The sequence below is a fragment of the Platalea leucorodia genome (assembly GCF_965183815.1).
Source record: "Platalea leucorodia genome assembly, chromosome: 6".
Taxonomy (NCBI): domain Eukaryota; kingdom Metazoa; phylum Chordata; class Aves; order Pelecaniformes; family Threskiornithidae; genus Platalea; species Platalea leucorodia.
The window spans coordinates 2540417-2561437 of record NC_138828.1 but is presented as its reverse complement, the minus strand read 5'-3'; the positions used below and the strand labels follow the sequence as shown (position 1 = coordinate 2561437).

At 49.6% G+C, this 21021-nt stretch overlaps 1 protein-coding gene across 1 annotated transcript in view; it reads right to left on the bottom strand.

Moving 5' to 3' along the window:
- The window catches only part of SHROOM3 (shroom family member 3), a gene marked incomplete at both ends in the record, with an annotated part of 152369 nt that overhangs the window by 19557 nt on the left and 111791 nt on the right, over positions 1-21021 (bottom strand). The window contains 2 exons of the mRNA XM_082315525.1: positions 2044-2175; positions 12773-12901. Coding sequence (XP_082171651.1) covers positions 2044-2175; positions 12773-12901 — 261 coding nt within the window. The remainder of the gene's footprint in view (positions 1-2043; positions 2176-12772; positions 12902-21021) is intronic.

Here is a 21021-nt window from a genome sequence, read left to right as displayed (position 1 = left end):
CCCTCTGTTCCCAGCTCCCCTCCCTTAGATAGCGCTTTCTCTAGTTCCCTGTGCAGCTACGTGCGCTCTCCTGGCAGAGCCACAGGAGAGCACCAGGAAAGGAAAGGCTGCTGTCCCACGCGAAGGGCGGCAAGGCTCAGAGCTGGAAGCAGGAACGGAGAGGAGCCTGGGTCTGCCAGGGTGCAAGCTGCAGCCTCATCTGGCACAGGGAAAGGCAAGCTCCGTTTCTGTGTGCTTTGCTCCACTGGGATAACAAAACCAAACCTGCTCCACGCAGCGGGGGAGCTGGGGATGCACAGCAACCCTGGGAGTGGAGGAGGAGCAGGTGCGTTTTGCAACAGCCCCCTCCCTAACAAGCGTCTGCTGAAGAGCCTAAAGCTTGCTCCAGATCACATCCCAGCCGCAGTCGCTTCCACCCTGCTGGATTAACACCCACAAGCCGCAAGGACAGACAGGGGGAGAAGGCTGCTAAGGATGAGGAAAAGCAGAAGCAAGCCTGCCTGTGAGGGGAAAAAGCAGCAGCTCTGCAGAGAGATGCAGAGGAACACAGAGAAAGGCAGAAAGAGATATGGCAAATCTCAGGATAAAGCTGGTTTACTCATTTAAACGCACCAATCTATTTTAGTTTAAAATAAATATCTCCCTGGCAATGCCCAGCACAGCCCTGGCCAGCTGGCCACTAGATGTTCCCCGTGCTCCTCTTCAAGCACTCAGGAGACAGCCGTGCCGCCAAAGGCTCTGCCAGGAGCTGTGGCTGGGAAGCAAAGCCCCTGGGTGGGAAATGAATATGCTACAGCATGAGCTGTGCTGAAGGCCAGAGACGAACATACCCTTTTTCTGCAACCATCTCCTCACTTTTTTTAATGCTCTGTTTTCTTTTTCCTCCCCCCTGCCAAGGCTCAGTCTCGCCTGTAGAAGAAACGATGTTTAAATCCCAGTGGCTATTAAGGAGAGTTTCCTGCTCCTGAATCCCTTCTGCCTTCCCGGGGAGAATCCTCCAAGGGCAGAATTTAAACTTGTCCCTCCTCGAGCTGGCCCAGGGCTTACCACTAGGAACCTTTTGGGGCTGCTCAGGGTAGCTGAGGGGTACGTCTGCCCCAGGCAGCTCTCATCCCCGTACTCACTGCATTGCGTGGCCTCACAGAAACAGCCCCAGCTCTCTGGGACCGCATCACTGCTTCCCATCTGCCTCGGCCGCGGCCCACGGCCAAAACCAGAGGTGCCTCCTACCACCTTCTTTTAACAGCACTGAGGTTACTAGTTTGGTCTTTTGGGGACTGATAAACCACGGCACTAACTTCGTAGAGAAACATCCACGCACATACAGTTATGATAAAGCTGATGGGCACAGTTACCCTGTTACCTACACCCTTTTCTTCCTTTTTTTTCAATAGGCTAATTTTGACTTTGGATTTCTTTTCCTTTGCTGGGGAAACAACCATGCTGCGTTTCTACATGGGGGCAGTCCGCAGGATGCAGAGCAGGACTCCAGCTCCTGCATCCGGATCCACAGAAAGCTGCATTAACTTTCTGACAGTGGGCTTCCATCTTGGTAGGAAGGGCGATTTTTGAAGCAATTAATTTCCTAGCTGTTAATCACCTCACAGAGCACTTAAAAGAGGAAAACACGGCCACTTTATCTTGGTAACCAAACAGGAATTGAAGCCTTCCTAACTCTAATCCTAGCCCTGGCTGTTTGTAAACCTGTCCAGCTGTATGGAGGCGACTGGTAACATTTTTCCACCACATCTTTCGTCCCTTTCCTTCATTCCTGTGCTCTCGATTTAGGCCCTGCTCTTGTAGTCAGTACCATCAAGACACATCCTTGGGCATGAGGCAGAGCCTCCCTGAAGCCAGCATGACACTGGAAACAAGGAAGGACATAGGACTGGGGGGCTAGTTGAGAGGCATGCTAGCTTGGCAGCCTGATTTCTACACCTGTGGGAGATACATCAAAACAGGGCAAATGCTACTAAATCAAAAACGCACACTGCTTTACATCTCTGCCTACACGGCAGGAGACCACAGCTGTGTAGCGCTTACCTGGAGTGGTAGGGCTGATGCCAAGGGGTGCCAAGCGTACCCTGAGATATTTGCATCATGCTGGGATCGGGTTGGTTCTCCGCAAGTTTGGTTGAATGCCAGGAGTGAGGTCGGCCTGGAGTTTCACTCCGCCTAGGTAAAAGCAGAAGGATTTTGCACATCAGCAACAGGCCAGCTCTTCCAAGGAAGACGAAAGTGAAGTAACACCAACAGCCACATTTAAAATTGCTCGTGCTCCCTTCCGTTTCACTGCTATGTCCTTCTCTTCCAAGCAAATCGAGCAGTAACCACGCACCATTCCTGACATTCACACAACGCGCGCCCCCTCGTATTTGCAAGGCAACAGGCACGGGCAGACAAGCGGGTTATCACTGAATGCGGGGGGTCTTCCCCTCTACCTCCCAGCCAGAAGCCTTACCCCTCGGGGACGAGCCTGGGGGCCCATTCACAGGGATCAGTTTACAGCCCGGGCTGCGCGTGGACTCCCACGCGATGCACCAAGCAGGGCGGCTGCGTGTGATTCTTACGGACGCTGAGGGAGCGCTTTTCTCAAAAGGTTCCCTTCATTTTAAAGTGACGGCTGGCAAAGTCATCTAAAGAATCAAATACCGTGAGGGGGTGGAAGTCTGCACAATGCTGTTATGATCTCTCCTCAGTGCTGATAAAAACGCAGGAAGAGACGTGACAACCAAGCGCCAGCAATGCCCGTCCTTCGCATCCCTCGGGGCCTTGCAGCCAGCCAGCTGTCCCTCTGCAGCATGTGAGCCTGGGTGCGTCCCCAGGCACGGCGCGGCACGACCGGCCTGCGGTTGCTCCTGTCACCGACGCTAAGGAAGGCCTCCATCGGCTCTTAGGAGAAAAAAAACCACCGGCAACCTTATTTAAAGCACATAACGGTGCAGTGGAAAGTCAAAGCAGGGGATTAGCGATCAAGTACCCTGAACATGCCGCGCAGACTCTCCTTCGCCCCAGCCTTTGGGCTTGCCCTTAATCCTCCCTCTGCTTTCCACGGGGGATCTCTCCCCCTGCTCTAGCCCTCATCGCCGCAGTTTCTAACCCTTCCTGTGAGAGCGAGGAGCCGCGCTGGACCTGTGCACCACTGATGTCCCAAATGTGACAGCCTGCAGGACAACCCTGACTACCTACAGAGCATAAACGCTAGAGGAGGATATGATGCATCTTTAAAGCCTTTGTCTCACTGAAAATTTCACAGTACAGCATGTCCTGAATAAGTCAGCAAATAGATTAAAATGCCCTCTGCAGATGTAAACCAGACACCGAAAGAGGACTCTCCTAGTACTGCCTAAGATCGTGAAAAGAAACAATACAGGAAAATGTACAAAGTAAAAAGTGATTGTCAGCAGGAGTTAACGTTGGCGCCGGCTGATGCTCTACGACAAGGAAAAGCATTGGCAGAAAGTGAGAGGCAGAACCATTCCACCGGTAGGTTTTCCATACAGATTTCAGAAGCGCGGCTCATTCTCTCGTCATCAGCTAAAAGAAGAAAGAAAAAGGGACATTCTTTTCCTTTTAACGTTTGTTGTGACGGGATTGTCTTAAGGAAAGCTGAACTGGAGGTTTACAGAGGGCGAGCTGAACCGAGCACCGTTTTACTATTAGACGTGTAGGTGTGTTTAAAACAGAGCTCTTTTGTTAAGCTCCTTGCCCAGAGACACAAGGAAGCTGAACGCTGCCGGATGGGGAGCTGACAAAACTGTTTATTAAGAATAACCCGCGTTCCTGCCTTTTCCGTTGCAGAGATTTAAAGACCCTCTTTCTGTACTTTTGAGTAGTACGAGCCCCCAGCCTTATTTTTTTGCTTGGGAAAGCGCACTGAACGATCACAAGCAAAGCACGTTATCCCTTGATTTGATCAGTAAAAACCTGCAAGGGAGCTGTGCAGCCAATCTTCGGAGCCACAGGTATTTTAAACCCTTTTGGGCGATATCCTTGTAATAATACAACACGTGGACAGCGAAGCTGTGAATTTAAGTCAGAAGACATGCCATACCAGCTCAGTGCGGGATAACCTTGCATTGTTTCCACACCTACCTGATCCTGGAAACGTGGATTAAGGGTAACCGAATCTTAGCCGAGCTTAAGCCAAGAGAGGAAGCGCTGCAGTCCACATGATCCCCAGCTCATGTTGCAGACTCACGCAGGTGATCTCCAAGGAGGCGGCGGGATGGAAGCATGGAGGGTCTGCGTGCACACGCGTGCACCGCAAGGCAGAGAACAGAGGGCCTGATCCAGTCCCCACTGAACCAACCGAAAGACTCTCCTCGAGACGGAGCTCTGAGGTTGAAAAGAAAGGCACAGCCGATGCTGCCCGTGCCTGTGTGTGGGCGTTCAGGGAACGCCAAGAATTTCCTAGCTTCAGCCTTCTGTAACACCTGAAAATAGCACCTTGCTTCACCCTACTTCCTTAAGCTTAGTTTATAATTATTGTTGCCTAATTAGGGAAAAGGACTGGAACTGGAGTGCAATACGACAGGGAGCACCACAGCGTCTAAAGGACAACAGCCATCTCCCGTTACAGATGGAGGGGGAGCTGAACACGGTTAATCTGCCATTTTTGCAACAGCTTTTGGTTACACTTGCTTTACTGCAGAGCACAACTTTTGGGAAGCAATAAAAACCAGTGCAAGGTTAAACTCTTTTTGGCAAGCGGGCCAGAACTGTTGTTGTAAAGCCCACGACCTCAAATCCTGATTCATCCCAGACAAACCGGCTGAGTGATAAAACTTGCAAATGCAGCAGCTAATTCCTGACTTGAGTGAAGACAAATAAATCATTAGATCTTCAATGGGTATAAACAATAAACCTCCTTCAACAAAACCAGGAGCAACAGCTGACACTTTGTTCCAGGAGGCTGAAGGATTTCAAAATGCAGAACTGTAATAATAATAGTAACAACAACAATAATAAAACAACCTCATCCCCTTATCCTTTATACTGGTTCAAGGGCTGCACCTGTACCATACTTGCGAAAGCATCTGGACAATCTTATTACTAAGAAATTCTCCACTTCAGATAACGGAGAAAGCGATCCCTCTGTTGTAAATGCCAAGGCTGGAAAAGAGACTCCCGGTTCCTCATGGACACCTCCAGTCATCAGATAACCTGGGCATCCAGGTCAGGCTGGCATCACGACAAATGCCTCGGAGCGAAGATACCCAGAGAAGTCACCGGACCTGGATGCAACGCTGGCATCTAAACAGCTCCACGGCAGCTGTAACACTGATTACACACCAGATACTGTCAAATTCACGCCGGGAACTGGAAAACCAAAGGGAAAAGAATAGTCTTTAATCTTGCCCAGCTGCTGTTATCTGGCTGCTCCTTGTTGCTATACTAGTCACAGCATTTTCAGACAGAAACGTGACCGGCACGATAGCAGTCTCCTCGAAGGCAGTCTGGCAAAGGCTTGATGCGGCCTGGGCTGCAGGGACCACACGGACATTTCTGAGGCCCTTTACCATTAATAGCTCTGTAGCCCTTTCTTATTAGGAAGAGCTGAGCGTGTTCCTCTCTGTATCTCTGTAGATTACTTTTATGCTTTGTATGCAAAACAGTAATGGAACTTTATAAATATACCTTGGCACTAACGCTACAAAATGAATCAGCATCTAGAGGACAGCCATCTGAAGCTTTCTTCACAGTGTAACCAAAAGGTTGATTTATCTTTTTCCCAAGGTTACAAACTAAAACCGCACAGAACAATGGATTCAGTCTAATTTCCATTCTTTACATACCGTTCCTCACCGATGCCAGAGTACATGCGCAACCTGAGCGCTTTGCAATTCAAGTGTACTGCAGCCCAGTGTCCTCCAAGAGCGTACGGATACTTCTGTGGAAAAAGGCCCATCTTGAAGCAAAGCAAACAACCTAGCTTCTTCAAATTGCCATTTTAATTTTTTCTACATTTGCCTAGAAAACCGTCCCTTTTCCTAAACCTCCAGGTGGAGCAGCTTTGGGGGGGGAGGGGGAGAAAAGGAGAAAAAGATATTCAAATAACCCCTGCAGACTCCTCTGCTCCAGCTTTCCGACAGCAGCCCCCAGGTTGGCAGCAGCCAGCGGCAGACTTTGGCTGAGGCCGAGGAGCACAGCAATACAGCAACACCGACTGCTGCTGCCGCGACAAGAAGAACTGCAAACGGACGACTGTCGTTACGCCCAAATTTATGGGACCGGTTTTTACGCTGGGATGAGAAGCAGGAAGGAAGGAGTTCCCTCCCCTCACGTGCCTTATCCTGGTCTTTCACGGAGCGGGATCCTGGGGCGCGTCATGGGATGTACTTGCTGTGCAGATTAGACGTAGCGTGAGAGTCTCAAAGCAAGCTGCTGAAGCTAGAAGAAAAGAATTTCACAAGGAAAGCACCTTCTCTTAGGAAACACAGACTGAATTTTATCCTTGCAGGCAATAACAGGACAATAACAGAAAATAACAGCCTTTTAGAAAGCTAGTAAGTGAAAGCCAGGGAGGGGATGATGTAGCTGATCAATTAGCAACTCAGAGTCGTCAATGCCTGAATAAACAGATCTATTTCTACTGCGACACACCCAAAGAGCTTGTGGGGAGTTAAGTTTTCATCAGTCTCATGACGGTCAAACACATCAACCAAGATGGCTAAATAGAGACCATTTGTGAACAATTTTTCTTCTACCACTGACCTTGTGCTCATTTTTTCCCTGACCCAGCAAGCTTCAAAATCCTCCTCAGCAGAAATGGGGAATGCTGAAGATAAAGGCAGCAAAACCCTTTAAGAAAAGCATCTCTCCCCAAGGAGCAGAATCCACCTGCGGATCCAGGCAGGAGCAGTGCTCACCGGGACACATTCTCCATGACCTGCAGGGATGGTTTTGACTAGCCGCTGGTGTTAACGTGCCCAAGAAAGATGGGAAGACATAGAAAAGAGACCTAAGGCCAAAAAGATCACTCTGTGCCATTGCAGACAACTGCAATCCCTGCGGATGTGCTTTCCCCCAGCAGCCGTGTGGCCCAGGTGGCTGCGTGGGAGGTTGCTGGAGCTGGAAGCGATAGCTGTGGCCTGCCCCATTCCTCTGGGGAGGTGGGAAGGGTCGGAGCGCTGCAGCAGAGACCCTCCTCCTGTAGAAGAGAAGAAAGATTTGGACGCAAGTGCAAAGACTCTGCCTCTCGGATCTGATCCCAGGCACCAAGTCACAAGAGAGAAAGCCAAGAAGGCAGCTGCCCATCCTTACCACATCATCCTCGCAGCGGTTAAGATTTCAGGCTCGTGATATTTCTAAACTAACAAAAAGTACGTGGCAGAGGCAGCCATACCCCGCTGCACCATGCAGTAGGCTCTTTCTATATGATCCTCATCGTAGCAATTCACGTGTACCCTCCCAGGGCGACTGTGTACCTGCACCAACAGCAAGCATAAACAATGATCTGAATTTTCACCGGTGCGGACCGGTCTCCAAGATGGCCACATCTAAAAGGAGCGCTAGCATAACAAGGATACGTTCTACAGACATCCTAACGCGCTGCTGCAGTCCCTGTGCCTACCTATTAAGCAGGAGATGAAGGAAAAACTAAAGCACTCAGAAGCCTATTAGGATTTCGACAGAGCGAGGCCACAATCTACTCAAAGCAACGTCGCTCTTAATTAAGGTTCAGTCATGCTTCTAAAAATAAGCATAACAGACGAGGCCAATTAGAAAGAAGTCGGACCATAGTGGCGTCAGCTTGATGCGTCTTTCACTGAATCTGTCTTTTGAGGCTCAGAGAGCCATTCTGGTAAATTCTGGGGCAGGAGAGATCTGGAGTGAGCTCCGCCACTCCACAATCTGGACTAAAAAGAAGGAGGACTCGTTAGAAAGACCTGAAGCATGTGAAGTGATATTTCATGTCCTCGATCTTGGGCAGGAATGCCTCCTCGCCTATAAAGGAAAGGGAGAGTTGCGCCCTCCGCCCCTCTTTATGCTCAGATTAAAATTTTCCCTAAGTAAAAAACACACTGAAAAAACCCTCACTTCAGAACACTTAGGTGAAATGTGTGAATGTTCTCATACCAGGACACAAACTTCTTTTCCAGAATATGTTAATCTCTGCAACTTCTAGAGGACAACTCCCCACCCAGGGAATCCCTTCAGAGTATCCCACAGTTTTTAGCAGTCTCAGTCTTAAACAAAAAAAAAGAAAAAGCCTTGAGGAAAAAGACCCCAGCTGAGTTCAGGGCTCTACCCCAGACCAGTCCAGCCTCATTTCTCTCTCCGGCCCCCTTCCCAGTGGCACAGGCAGATGTCGTGCCTGCATGGGGTTTCCAGTTGACGTCAGACGCTATTTGTTTTTTCCCTTTGACGAGCATCACTTGGGATGTCTGGGTTGCATCAGACCAGGCCCTGAGTGCCATGTCGGAACTGGGAGATAGGTACCCAGCTCCCTGAAGTCTCCCTGGGGCGAGGAAGCAGAGAATCAGGGGTTTCTGCTCAGATTGCCTACCGTTACCATCGCCAACTCTTCGGGAAAAACTCCCCACCATACCGCTGGAAAGAAAAGCCCTGTGCGAAAGCAGAGATGACAACCACGTATGTGGATGTACGTACAGATTTCTTCTACTGTTCTTCTGAACTCTACGTGCGGGAAACAGCCTGTCCCTCTTGCTCCTCTTGTCTCCCTGACACCAAAAGCAGGCAGAGAAAAATGATGCAGAAAGATTATTTTGTGGATGGGAATGACCAAGGGCACAGCAACGTTCATCGTGCTGCCTCTGGTAGGGGACAAGGTGTGGATGGCTGAGGATACACGAAAGCGTCAAGCGCTGCAGCAAAATTTGCCGGAGTTTGCAGGAGACCAAAGATGGATTTTCTTGAAAGAAACGCTCCCCGCCCCAGGCTGCAGAAGGAAGTGCCGGCATCGCGCAGAGGTGATGGCAGCTGCGAGCAACGGTCGCTCCTTAGTTGAACTCGGGAACAGTCAAACATTGTAATTAATGATTATTGGTCTTGCACATCGCGCCTCTGTGTTATCACATTTCTTTGGTAACCCCCAGGCTGTCTTATCCAAGAAAGGGGTATTTATCCATTTTTCAGAAAGGGAAACAAAGGCCTCAAGAGGTGAAGCGACTGACTTACATAAAATCACCCTACGGGCCTACCGCAGAGTGCAGTGCTAGGAACTGGGCCGTGCGTGGCTGCTTCGTTTTCCCTTTGCCCAAGCGTATGTCTGACAGGCAATATTTAGATTGAGGACTTTGCCCTACACAAAGAAAGAGTCCCACTGACATTCCCTGACACTAACCAGACAAGAGGCTCGAATAGGAACAGCGGGGCTTTGGTTATTAGTGTGAGAGGTGATGTATACAAGCTTCATTCTTGTTGATTACTGGATTCAAGGATTACTGGATTTTCTTTTGTAAAGAAAGCATTACCAAGCAACATGATAAGTATGATTTAAATTGCAAAATAAAAAGTATTTCAGATCTCTATTTTGAGAAAATACTTGCCATCAGGACAGCCCATCTACACCGTTCACACAAGACTGCGGCTTAGGCTTGTGGAAGCCAAGACAGCCTCCTGCCTGCTACTTAGAGCATGTGTAGGTTAGAATGAGGAGCTGGTAAGCACTGGGTTAAAGACCCCCTGCAACTTTCCTCTTCTTGCTACGATTTTACTCCATTTCCTTTGCTGGAAAAAGAGGAAGAAAGAACAGACATGGAAAAGAGAGAGCTGATGGACTTACAGTCTTTGAGAAGGACCCTATTATTTCCTGACTTCTCCAGGCATTCACATCGTCTCTCAGGGCACGGGCAGAAAATCTCAGCAGCCAGACCCTACAGCGGCTTCCCCTGCCCGTGGCTTTGCAGAAGTCACAGAGCTGCATTGATTTATCCGTATTGACGAATTGGCCCAACGGGCTTAATTCAAATAATTTTTCCTCATTCTTCTCCAGTCAGTAAATTAGTTAAAAAGACAGAAAAACAAGCATAGCTTAGATTCTTTCGCACCCCGATATCAAACACACAGCAACTTGCAACAGGAGAGACTTAGAAACAATGGAAGGAATGTGTTTTCCTAGTCTCGTTCAGTGCTTAGGAGGAACTCGGTGGCTGGCAGCAGAAACGCTGCCCTGTGAGCCTGATTATCCAGACGTAACGTGGACAATGAGTCACGGCAGGTAACCAAGGGGATTTTTAGGGCAAGCATTTCAGACAGTAGCTGGGTTCTCCTCTGAGTTACAGGGCTACAAATCACAGGCACCGCTAATAAACTCAACACCAAAGTGCTAATGTAGAAATGATAAACGGGAGAAAAGAAGAAAGTCCTTTAGATGCATGTGCTGAATGTATGTGTGTGCATACGCACATTCGTGTGTGGGATCTGTTCACAAACAGACTGCTTGCTGAGCTACTGCAAGGAAAAAAAAAAGGCAAAGGATACCAAGGGGAGTTTAAACTTTTAGCTAGTCAGGTGAACTCGGGATTTACTCCTAGCTGGGAATTCACCTTCCCACTGTCCCTGCAGGGAGCCATCCTTGAGTATATCACCGGGACTTACACCAGTAGGGCGAGTGAAATAGAAAATCTGCAGTGATCTAACACAATTCAAGCCACAGAACAGCTAAGGAACCTGTCCTCTCCCTCAGAGAAACTTTTCATCACTTTGGTAATAAACATTTTTTTGGTGAAAAACCAAAAAATCTGGATCATCTGGATTTCTCGACCTAATTCTTCCCTCCTCCTCGTCTCAGATTGCCCTTTACCGACAGGGAGAGCTGTGGTAACGTGGCTGCACAGGCTGGCGATACCACCCTGGCCTTGTTTATTTTGCGCAGCGGAGGGAATGAGGCAAGCTTCAGTGAGCAACCCTGGCGCGTACCAGCGTACACGGGTGAACTGCAGGCTGGTGCTGTGCTGCTCCTTCCCATAGATGCTCGGCTGCAACACCCGAGAAACCGGTCCCGAGCTCTGGATTTCCCCTTTGACTAAGGACGTTCATTCATCACCCCGAAGTTCAGAAAGCGATCGGGACTGCTGACAGCCCGTCACCTTCATCGCCTAGGGTGAGTCTGCGGAAAGTAAACAAGCAGGGGAATTGCGGCCGGTGCTATGGCCAAAGCAAAGGCCGCTGAGCCTGCAATACCCTCCCACGCTCCAATTCCTATACAGTAAAGCCACTTCCCGTTTGTAACCAAAGCTTCAGCCCGAGTTAAACCGAGATATGCAGACACAGCCTCCGACACTGCTGGAAAAGTAAAGCAAAACATGGGCTCTGCACCCAAAGACAACTTAATCCAAGTGAAACGCTGAACTTTGGAGCTCCTGGGAAGATCTGCTACTAGATAGACAGGCAAGCGGGATTTGCAGAGGGCATATGCTGCCTAACTCGTTGCTATAGGAGGGTGGTGGATGTACGGGAGCTCCTTTCCCAAATTCTCTGTGGGCCACATACCTCAGGAACTGCAGAGTCCCACACCACGGTCAGAGATAAATCTCTCCCTGATAAAACTAGCTTGAGGAGAGATTTCAGCCTGTAAAATCCGCTCCATCCAAGAGAGATTTAAGTTATGGTTCAAATCCTCATCTGGAGGAAAGCAAAACAAATTTAGTGAGGTTACAGACATGAACGCTGGCGGAAGAGCTGAGCCCTTTCTCGTCCTTTTGCAGCCGCCCAGGCTGCGCAGGGTCAGCATCCGTAACCGTTCGCAGCGGCTAAAAGCCGTTGCAACACCGCTAAGGTCGGTGAGTTTGCTCCAGAAGTGCATCCTTGCTGATAAGATCAGAACGTGACTTCACGCGTCGCGTTCCCTTCGCAGCCGCTCACAAACAGGCGCTGGGCCACACTTCCTCCAGCTATAGGAATTCAGCGTAGCTTCGTGACTTCAAATAAGTCGAGGTCTGGCCTGAATGCAATGTCGCCAGTAAAAGTCACTGCTTTGACTCCATGGTGCAAATCTCAGAAGACTGAGACACAAAAATCTATGAGGTCATCGAGATTACCATCCGACTGACCTAAGAGGCTCTTCTGATGCCAGCAAAAGCTCTGCCTGAGCAAATGCTGTAGGATTTGGTCCTAGACTGCACGGACAAAGCAGGCTCTGCCACAACACTGGCCGATCCAGAGCAATTCAGGAAACTGACTTCTGAAGACATTTAATCATTTAAAAATGCAGATAGGCACTCAGCAGCGCTGTCATGAATGCCAAACTCCCACTGAAACTCACAGACTCGGAAGAAGCCAGGTGATTTTGGAAAGCCAGGCACCCAAAGCTGGGGAGCCACAGCTGGCTTACACCACTTCTGAGCAGGAGATATTTTGGTACGGCACCTCTGATGACCTTCAACACCACTGACAAAAGTTTTTGAGGAGAAAGGACACCTCTTCCAGGACTCCTTCGCAGTGAGTCACCCTCAGGCATACTGACAGCCAAAGCAGTAACTATTTTACACCCAGCCCTATGGAGATGTTACTGGCATCCAGCAACGTTGATGCTTGACTCAAGGACCAAAAGGTGAGTTCATTTCCCTGGCACTGTGCTGAGGGCAAGGAAGCCTTGGGAAAAGGCGAGCGTGAGGTTAAGGAACTGTCCTGGACCTCCTCCACCGCCTAGCGCCGCAGACGCTGGGGATTCACGCTGCTCCACTCCAGCATTACCGCTGCCCTCGCTCCGGCACGAGGGAAGCGGAGTTTGCCAGCCTCTCTCCAAGAACAGCAGCCACAAACCACGCACAGCAGATAGGGACAGAGGTACAAGCATTCTCACCTGGTCTTCAGCCGTAACTTAACTCCTCCCGACCACGTGGTTTTGCTGGGCTGAAAGTCAGCGGTCACGCACTCTGGACTGAGGGGGTCGGGAGACAGGTTGGTGCATCCCTTTGCTGCCTGTGTGTCCCTGCCAAAAGAAACCGAAGCCATACAAACATCGACGCCCAAAAAACTCAGCCCTTGTATCCTACATTTAATAAGGATTTTAGGAAAGAAGGCAATACACAGACCCAGGGGGCAAGGCAGGAGCATCAGTCTAGTTTTTAAAAAGTGCAAAGAAAATGTCACAGAAAGCCACGTGTATCCCTTTTCTTCTCTGTGTCACTGCCCAGGCAGGCTGTAAGAATGAGATTTTGCTCTCCTTTATAGCTAGGCAGTGCTCAGCCCCTGCGAGTGCCCCTCACAACCGTTTTGGAGGAGCTACGCAATACCGCAGCACTGCTTCTCAGCACGCAGGAGTGCCATCAGCTGCAGCATCCACGGCGCAAAACTCATTAACCTACACCTGCATCTTGGGACTCGAAATCCCTGAGTGGTTCAGGGGTTCCTCTGCGGGATATGCCCTTTCCACACGAAACCGCCTTACGAGAGCTCAGGGAACGCTCTGAACACAAAGAGACAAGCTAAGAGAAAGGTCCACACAGTGAGAGCAAGAAAGAGAAGCCTATCCCCCCCTCTACTGATATTTCCACAAAGTTAGCAAACAAATATTTACCCTGCTTCATCACACGCATGCAGAAGTCACACAAACATCGTGTAACCATCGCTTCAGCTCCTTCCTTCCCCCAGGCACAGGAGAGCCTGAAACAATCCGGTGTTCCCACTTCCTCCCATTTTTAGCCCTGAAACGCGGGAGAGATTTGAAATTTCTGCTTGCTCAAGGAACCCCCACGCTGAATAAAAGCGCGTCTGAAAGGACCCCCTCCGCGCCTCCCTGGGCCCGCAGCGGGCTGTGGCCCGACGCGCGCTGTAATTGCCTCTTGTTGCGTGCTTAGCGGGTTGCAGGCTGAGCGCACATGCCGGCATCTGGGGCTTTGGATAGCTGAGATGGCTTGGATGCCATTCCGGTGAGAGGCCAGCCGTCTTTGTGTCCGGCTCGGTCCTCCCCCACGCTCCCTCCCCAAGCCCCCACGTGCCAGGCAGGAATGTTAAGCCGCACATTGCGGATGAGATATACCAGGGAAGCGGTGCAGCAGCACTTTCACCTAGATTAGGGAAAGCGACCAGTCCGGAACGGTCCTTTTTGCTCACCCTGCTTATCTTCATCCAAATTTTACTCCAAATCCTGCCTTAGCCGCCTTTTCTTTCCATGTGCCAAATCCCCTTCTGCTTTGTCTCTGCCACCCCTCTCCTCTGAGACGATGTCAAGCCTCTCATCAAACTAGAAAGATCCCCCTCCCTGCTCCTGTACCAGACTCAGAGCAAAACCTCCTTTACTGCAGCCCTGTGAAGTGCCGGTACCGTTAACTGCTCCAATTCGCTTTGCTTACCAAGTTTACCATGAAAAATTACTAATTTTTAGAGGAGATTTCACTAGACAAAGGACAAAAGGCCTGCTATAGATGAGGATTTAAAACATCGTACATAAACAATTTACATATACAAAAAGGTACGCAATTTTTTAAGCAAAATGTATTTACGGCTGTAGTGTTTAGAGCACAAAGTCCCCCGTTTCAGGCTTTGTATGGAAACACTGGAGAGATGGTTCCAGCCACAAAGAACTGCACTTCTGCCCCAAGGGAATTCTGTGACAAGGGGCCCCACAGAGCCCCTGGGAGCGTTTAAGCACAGCTGAAATTCGTGGCGAGGCTGCTGCGCGTCGTGCTGAAGCCTAATGAGTCGTCTCGCTGACAGCGTCGTGGCAGGATCCCGTGCGAGGGGAAAGGATCGCAGCAGAGGCACTTGTCTTAACTCCGGTGTAAATCCTGACCTCCCCACTCAGGTCTCATCTCCCACGCAGGGAACTACCGTCCCTTACACCTCCCTGCTTTGCTAACGGGGCCGTGAAAGGAAGATACAGTTTACCTGAGGATCCTTCCCAGACAGTACCGTGTTGGGGTGACACGCCCTGAGTTTAAAGGGGAGAACGGGCGCTTGGCTGTGAGCATACCTGCCCCATTAATTCGGGGTAACCCTTGCGTGAGTCAGAACTGGTGGGCCAATACTGGGGGCTGGCCCAGCAGCCTTGTTTGCAGAAAGGCTGCTGCCTGTGGCTCCTGCTGATTTCGAGGGGCAACGCAGGCGCTGAGCCCTTTTGGAAAAGGCATCTGGATGTCCCGAAGTGCTGCCAACTGCCACGGTGCTATAACCCTCATCAAAACACAGAAACACGTAAAAGTCAAGGCGATTTCCTTGAGACAGTTCTCAAGAGTGCTGTTTCAACCTGCGTGAAAGCAGGTACTGACACAGTAGAAGATCTTTGCCGTGTTCATAGGAGACGCCTTGGATCTGCAATGAACTTTCCTAAGACACCTCCGGCAGGGCTCAGTCGTAACCTCCCTATTCGATTCCTCAATAGCAGACCTTGGCTCTCCCAGGCTACACAATAGCTGTACTCCTGCAGGGAGTAAAGCCGCTCATGTCTTCTCTCCGGTCAGCTGTCTCCGAAGGAGCCAAGAACAATATTTAGGACTGGGAAATTGCCCCTGTGCCAAATACATAAAAAAGAGTAAGCAGCCTGAGAAATTGATATAAAGGAGTAAGTGCCTACGGCTTCCCCGTCACCAGAGCCCAGTGATCTTTCAGCACTTAGGGTCTTCATTTTTTTTTAAAAACAACTTTTGAAACATGTCGAGAAAGCAAGAGACAACACAGGCTCTAAACTCTGCTGCGAGCAGAGCTTTCTAAGTCAGTCACTTCCAAGCGTTCCCGTATGGATCCACACAGATCCGACCCTCACCATCGGTGGCTACAAGCAGCGGGAGGGTAAGCAGCTTGGGTGTTCCCCCTCGCACAGTGAGAAACCCGTGCTTGCCAGCATGCATAACTTTGGGGTTTACCTCGCAGAGACAAAGAAACGTTAATTAGTGTCTGCATGGGCTCCGGGGTTGTTGTTCGGGGGTAAGAAGGAAATGCAATGGAGTTTTTCCCGAGCCTCTTAAAAAACGATAATTACTGAGCTCTGTGTGGAACGGCGGGCTCAATAAGACATTGAAAACTAATCAGCCAGTCTATAAATAACACCATTAATCAAGCGCGGTGGGGAACACAAGAGATGCGGATCTTTCCACCAGCGAAGCACACACGCATCAGGGATGGAGCACAGCAGCCCCCCAGCCGCGGGCGCTGCCGGGTGCTCTGCCGGAGAGGACGATACCCACGCAGGGACGCCTCCAGCGAGAGCACAGCTGGCTGAGCAGGGAAGATACCTGGAGCCAGCACCAGGGCTGCAGCTGCAGAGGCGGAGACCTCCCCCGAACAGGACCCACAACCCAGCACCTTTCCTCCCCTTGCAGCTTTCTGCCCCACACTCAGTCGAGCAGCCTGCCTGCTTATCCCGCAAGATTTTCTAAGACAGTTCTAAATAATTTTCTAAGGCGGCTCAGTCTAACGATCAGGAGCGTGCTCATCTCTATAAAGGTACTTCTTCAACCATAACATGGAAACAGCCACCCTAGTGCAAAGACGCTGAGGGCCTACCTTGCGTCCTGACTGTGGCCACTCACACCTTCTCCTTAGAGTGACCGTTCTCCTAGAGCCCGAGCTGCCCCCGGGACGGCGCGGCGTGCCGGCTCTCCGTAACAGCACCCAGCCTGCTGGGATGCTCTTTAAGGTCGGGGCTGCATTTTATTTCGGGATGTTGCAAAGTTCCTCCTCACAATTGCATACCTAAAAAGCGTCCCTGGCAAGGAGTGGCCTGCAGTTGTTCTTTTTGTTATCATGGTGTTTCTAAAGCTCGCGAGCGGGAGACAGGAAACCCAGCGCAGTCTATTTAAAACTCCTTTACCTCCCACCTGAGGCTGGCAGCTGCCTCTGAAATCTTTCCTTTTCTGCAAAGTTCATGTTTAATTATGAATTGTTATTTATACTTGCTGCTTCCATGGTGCCTTTGGTATTTAATACCACACATGTTAATGAGTAGCTGTATAAAGACACTCTGCTCAGCTTTTCCCTCATCTAAAAATATGGCCTGTTAGGATTTTTTTCTTGATGCTTGCTCCACAAAGGGCGAAAGAATACAGTGCTACAGCTTTAAGCCTTTTTTAAAGAAAAGCCTGCTCCGCAGAAGTTTCATTGCCCCACAGCTTGGTTGCCTCTGCCTTGAGCAGAGAGCACCAGCCGCCAGAAGAAAGAGGCAGCGCCTCTTGGCCCACGCGGCAGTATCTCCTCCGCACATCCAGCACCGCCTTTTCGGAAGCGGACATCTGCGAAACGTTTCCCTATTTTTTACCACCCTCTTCAGAGGTCTACAGGAAAGCATCGGCGGCCTTATTTTATATTAACCAGCTCCCTGCAAGACTGGCTTGCCTGTTGCTGCCGTCCGATGTCTCATGTCCTTCCCAAGGCACCACAATCCCTGCAGAACTCATTCGCTGGTTTAGGGAGATCCTTCGCTTCTGACCAGAGACGACTCTGACCTCCTCTGGCCGCCTTATCTGCCTCCGGCGCTGACCTCCCGCTACCTGCATACTTGAAACGTTTCATACCATTTATCTTAACCTTTTGGGCTCTTGGCTCTTCTTTCTCACTTTCTTCGGTCTTCCTTATCCTTATTTATAATCTCCACATTCCAGTACGGACTGCTTTCCTAAATCAAGCCTAGTGGGGGTGCGTGCCTCTGCCCAGCAGATCCCCCAATTCTGACCAATTTCAGGCAGGGTCTGCAGAGATATTATTCTCAATGAATTAAACTCTATGTTTCATAAAAACAGTTCCCTGAGTAATGGAAGTAGCATAAATCATTGCTCTCCTTGAGGAAGCGCTGCGGTGTGAGCTCAGATGCCTGGCTACAATTCCCAAAGAGGAGAGAGATTTTACACAGGGAAGCCGTACAAAACCAAACCTCTGAAGTTTTGTCTGCTCATAGCATTTGTTTTCCAGCGCATCAGCCTTACGCTTCTTCTGTCCGCACTACCATCTTGTACTCCGCTTTTCTGCTTAGCTGTCTGTAGTTCCAGGTCTGAGTCTAGGATATGGGTGAGATCATCCATAAACAGCACCTGGAACTATGTTTAAAAATGATTAAAGGTTTCTTTTAAATGTTTCAAAATGGGTATTTTTCTAATGGTTCCACCTCTTGGAGTCATGATTATTTATTTTAAACTAACACCAGGTTTGCTGCCATCGTAATATAAGACCTAAGTCCCAGAGGATCAAACCCCCAAATGTTAATAGGTTTAGTAATTTTTAATGTCTTATTACTTCTAAGCCCAGTGTTATTCCTAGAAGAGAGGATGGAGCTTAAATTCTCATTTTTAAATCATTCAGGATCGACACGAGTGTTTATAACCACCACCAGAATTAAAAGCTTTCCTAGAAAAATAACTGCTCGCACGCTGACGCTCCTGAAATTGAGATTAAAGCAAGGAACTCCTCTTGCAAGTTCTACAGCAATTTGTAGGCATTTCCTGGTATTTTTTCCCTTTGTCTTAAATCAGAACGTAAAAGGCAACCCTCCTCCACTACAGAAACAGCCAACAGCACGGCACAGACACAAAAATAAGGAGAAGCAGCAACAAAGCAGAACTCGGCTCCAACAACCCAGCAAGGAGGGAGACGAAGGAGTTAAGGCTGCTGTTTTATCCTTGCAGCACCCCGCGTTACACAATGTCACAGGGCGACCCCAGATCCCCAGCTCAGCCAAGTGACATAAGGACAGTTCAGCGGCTTCACCTCTGGGTATCCTCATCCTGCAGGCTACAGGCAAGCTCTCAGCGGCTGATGAGCTGGAATTACGTCTCCTTGTGAATGAAAACGCCGCCTCCACGACAGTCCCCCATCTCTCGGCAAACAGCAAGCCTTCCTGCCTCCTCCGTGCTGTTAAGGATGAGGGTTCCCCCGGGCAGGGCTGCAGGTGGGGAGAGAGACCACGCTCATCCTGGGCACCGACCTTGCACTCGCCAATGGGCATGCTGCTTTGCAGATCCTCCTGCTCCGCCTGAAGTGAGAAGACTGGATTGCTTACGTATTTCTTATTTTGTTACCTCCTGTGGCTGGTCCAGAAATAGCCCGTAATCCACATATCTGTCACGCTCACAGAATCTCCTTTAGCTGAAGTGGAAGTGCCCTGTGTGTCAGGTCCTCTCCTGGACAGAGCACATGTGGGTCTTTGCTGGTAGCAGCAACGTCTGCACAGGTTTGTTAGTCTGTGCTCACGGGACCCCCAAGCCAGACAAAGAGCCAGGACCAGCTGGAAGTACGTGGACAAAACAATTTTTTCATCAGAAAAATTCTCCTAAATTGAACTAAAACTCCTCCTTGGAGGGCATGCAGTTTGGACTACAGCTTTTGCTGGGAAAAGTCTCTCGGTTCCTGGGTAAAATCTCCAGCCTGCCACTTAGGACACTCACCTGAGATGGGGAAGAGCCAGGTTCAAGTCCGCAGTCTAATGAGGCAGGTAAGGAATTCGAGGCCATTTCATGGACACCTCAAAATGCGACAGGCTCTACCTGTGGAAACCCCTGGAAGGACTTTTTCATCCTAGTGCAGAGCAGGACGGGTTTTGGAATCCCAATAAGGCTCACTGAGCACACGGATCTTGGGACCAAATCAGGTATTCTTCCCAGAGTTCTGCAGCAAGATCCAAGTCTCAAGTAGAAACAATAATATCCACATCTTGGCTTCAGATGGCTCAGTAAAGCTCAGGGAAAAAAAACACGCAACCCAAAACCATTCAGCGTGCTCCTGGCTGCTGTTTCTAAGAAACAGGACTACTTAATACAAATTTTTCTGTATGCATCACAGGCACATCCATGCTGGTGTCTGTTAAGACAGGATTACTAGAGCTGATCTTCGCGCCGTAAGCCCATCACTGACAAAGAAAAGAAAAAATTTTCCAGGAACAGTGTAGAGGTGGCTTGTGCTTTTCTAAATGCGCAGGCCATTGCGTGAAGGCAAATTAAAGGGCTAAGAAATCACAGTGCTGTCTTGGGATGGCAAATTTTAGATGGATACATCTCACATTCAAGCACCCATCACTTTCAACCTAATGGCTCCTACATGGTCATGCCGAGCACGTGGTATTTCAGGGCAAAGAAAGACAGGGGCCGAGAAGCCACTTGGAATTAATTCAGACTCACAGCTTTCCTTCTAGGAGAGCTCTTCACTTACGCAGCTCCAACTTAAACAACTTCAATGAGTGCTGACCTTCAGGTCCCCCAAGAAAATCTGGAGAAAGGAAACCGCATTTGGACTGCGCAATACCGTCTAGTCCTACTTGTCCAGCCTTTTCCTGGCTTTCCCTTTTCTCTGAGATCGGATGGGTTTTATTTGACCTGACCTCAATCCCGCAATCTGGCCACGCTCTGTTTGCGCAGACCCACACAAATGCACAAACAAGCTGCTCCGGCGCTGTACCTGTTTGCAAGCAGAGGTCTGAAAGGAGTATTCGCATTCATTTGGGTTCCTCACTTCATTTGGTATTAGCCAAAGGATCTTTGAGAAAATGAACTCCCTCTTTGTCTGTGAGAGAGACCTAATCCTCGTTTTGCCCTGGAGGATTACTGGGTACTTAGAAAGGCACTCACATGCACATTTTTGGTTCGTGCCAGCTGCATTTGGGTCCACAATATGTAGCGTTCGCTTTGGCCTTTACGTCTGACAATAGGCATTCCACTGCACCCAGACCTCGACCCCAGAGATTGCCACCCTTTTAAAGACACCCTAAATCGGCGCTTTCTGAAATGCGGGCCTTCCCCTGCTTTGCATGAGTAGCGCGCCCTCAGACAGCGCACGTGAATTCAGCGTGCAGGCAGGCAGCTGGGCACGCAGCCCTGAAGACCAGGGTCTTTTCTTGTGCTGCCGAGCCGGCAGTCGGAGTGCACGGTTCCCTGCGTGGCCCTGCCAAAAAGACCTGGACCCTCACTGGAAGGAAGAACCTGCAGGGCTGAGAAATTAGCTTTTATCCCTAGTCAATTCCTGGCTTTTTATAATAGAAGTTTATGGTTACACTCAATTATAGCTTACTGTTTGTGCCACAGTACCACCCAGAGAGCCTGCCTGTTAGGGCACTGGAGCCCACCGTTCCTGGGTTGTACACACCGATATATAATAAAAGGTAATTCCTTTTATTATAGGAATAATAATTTC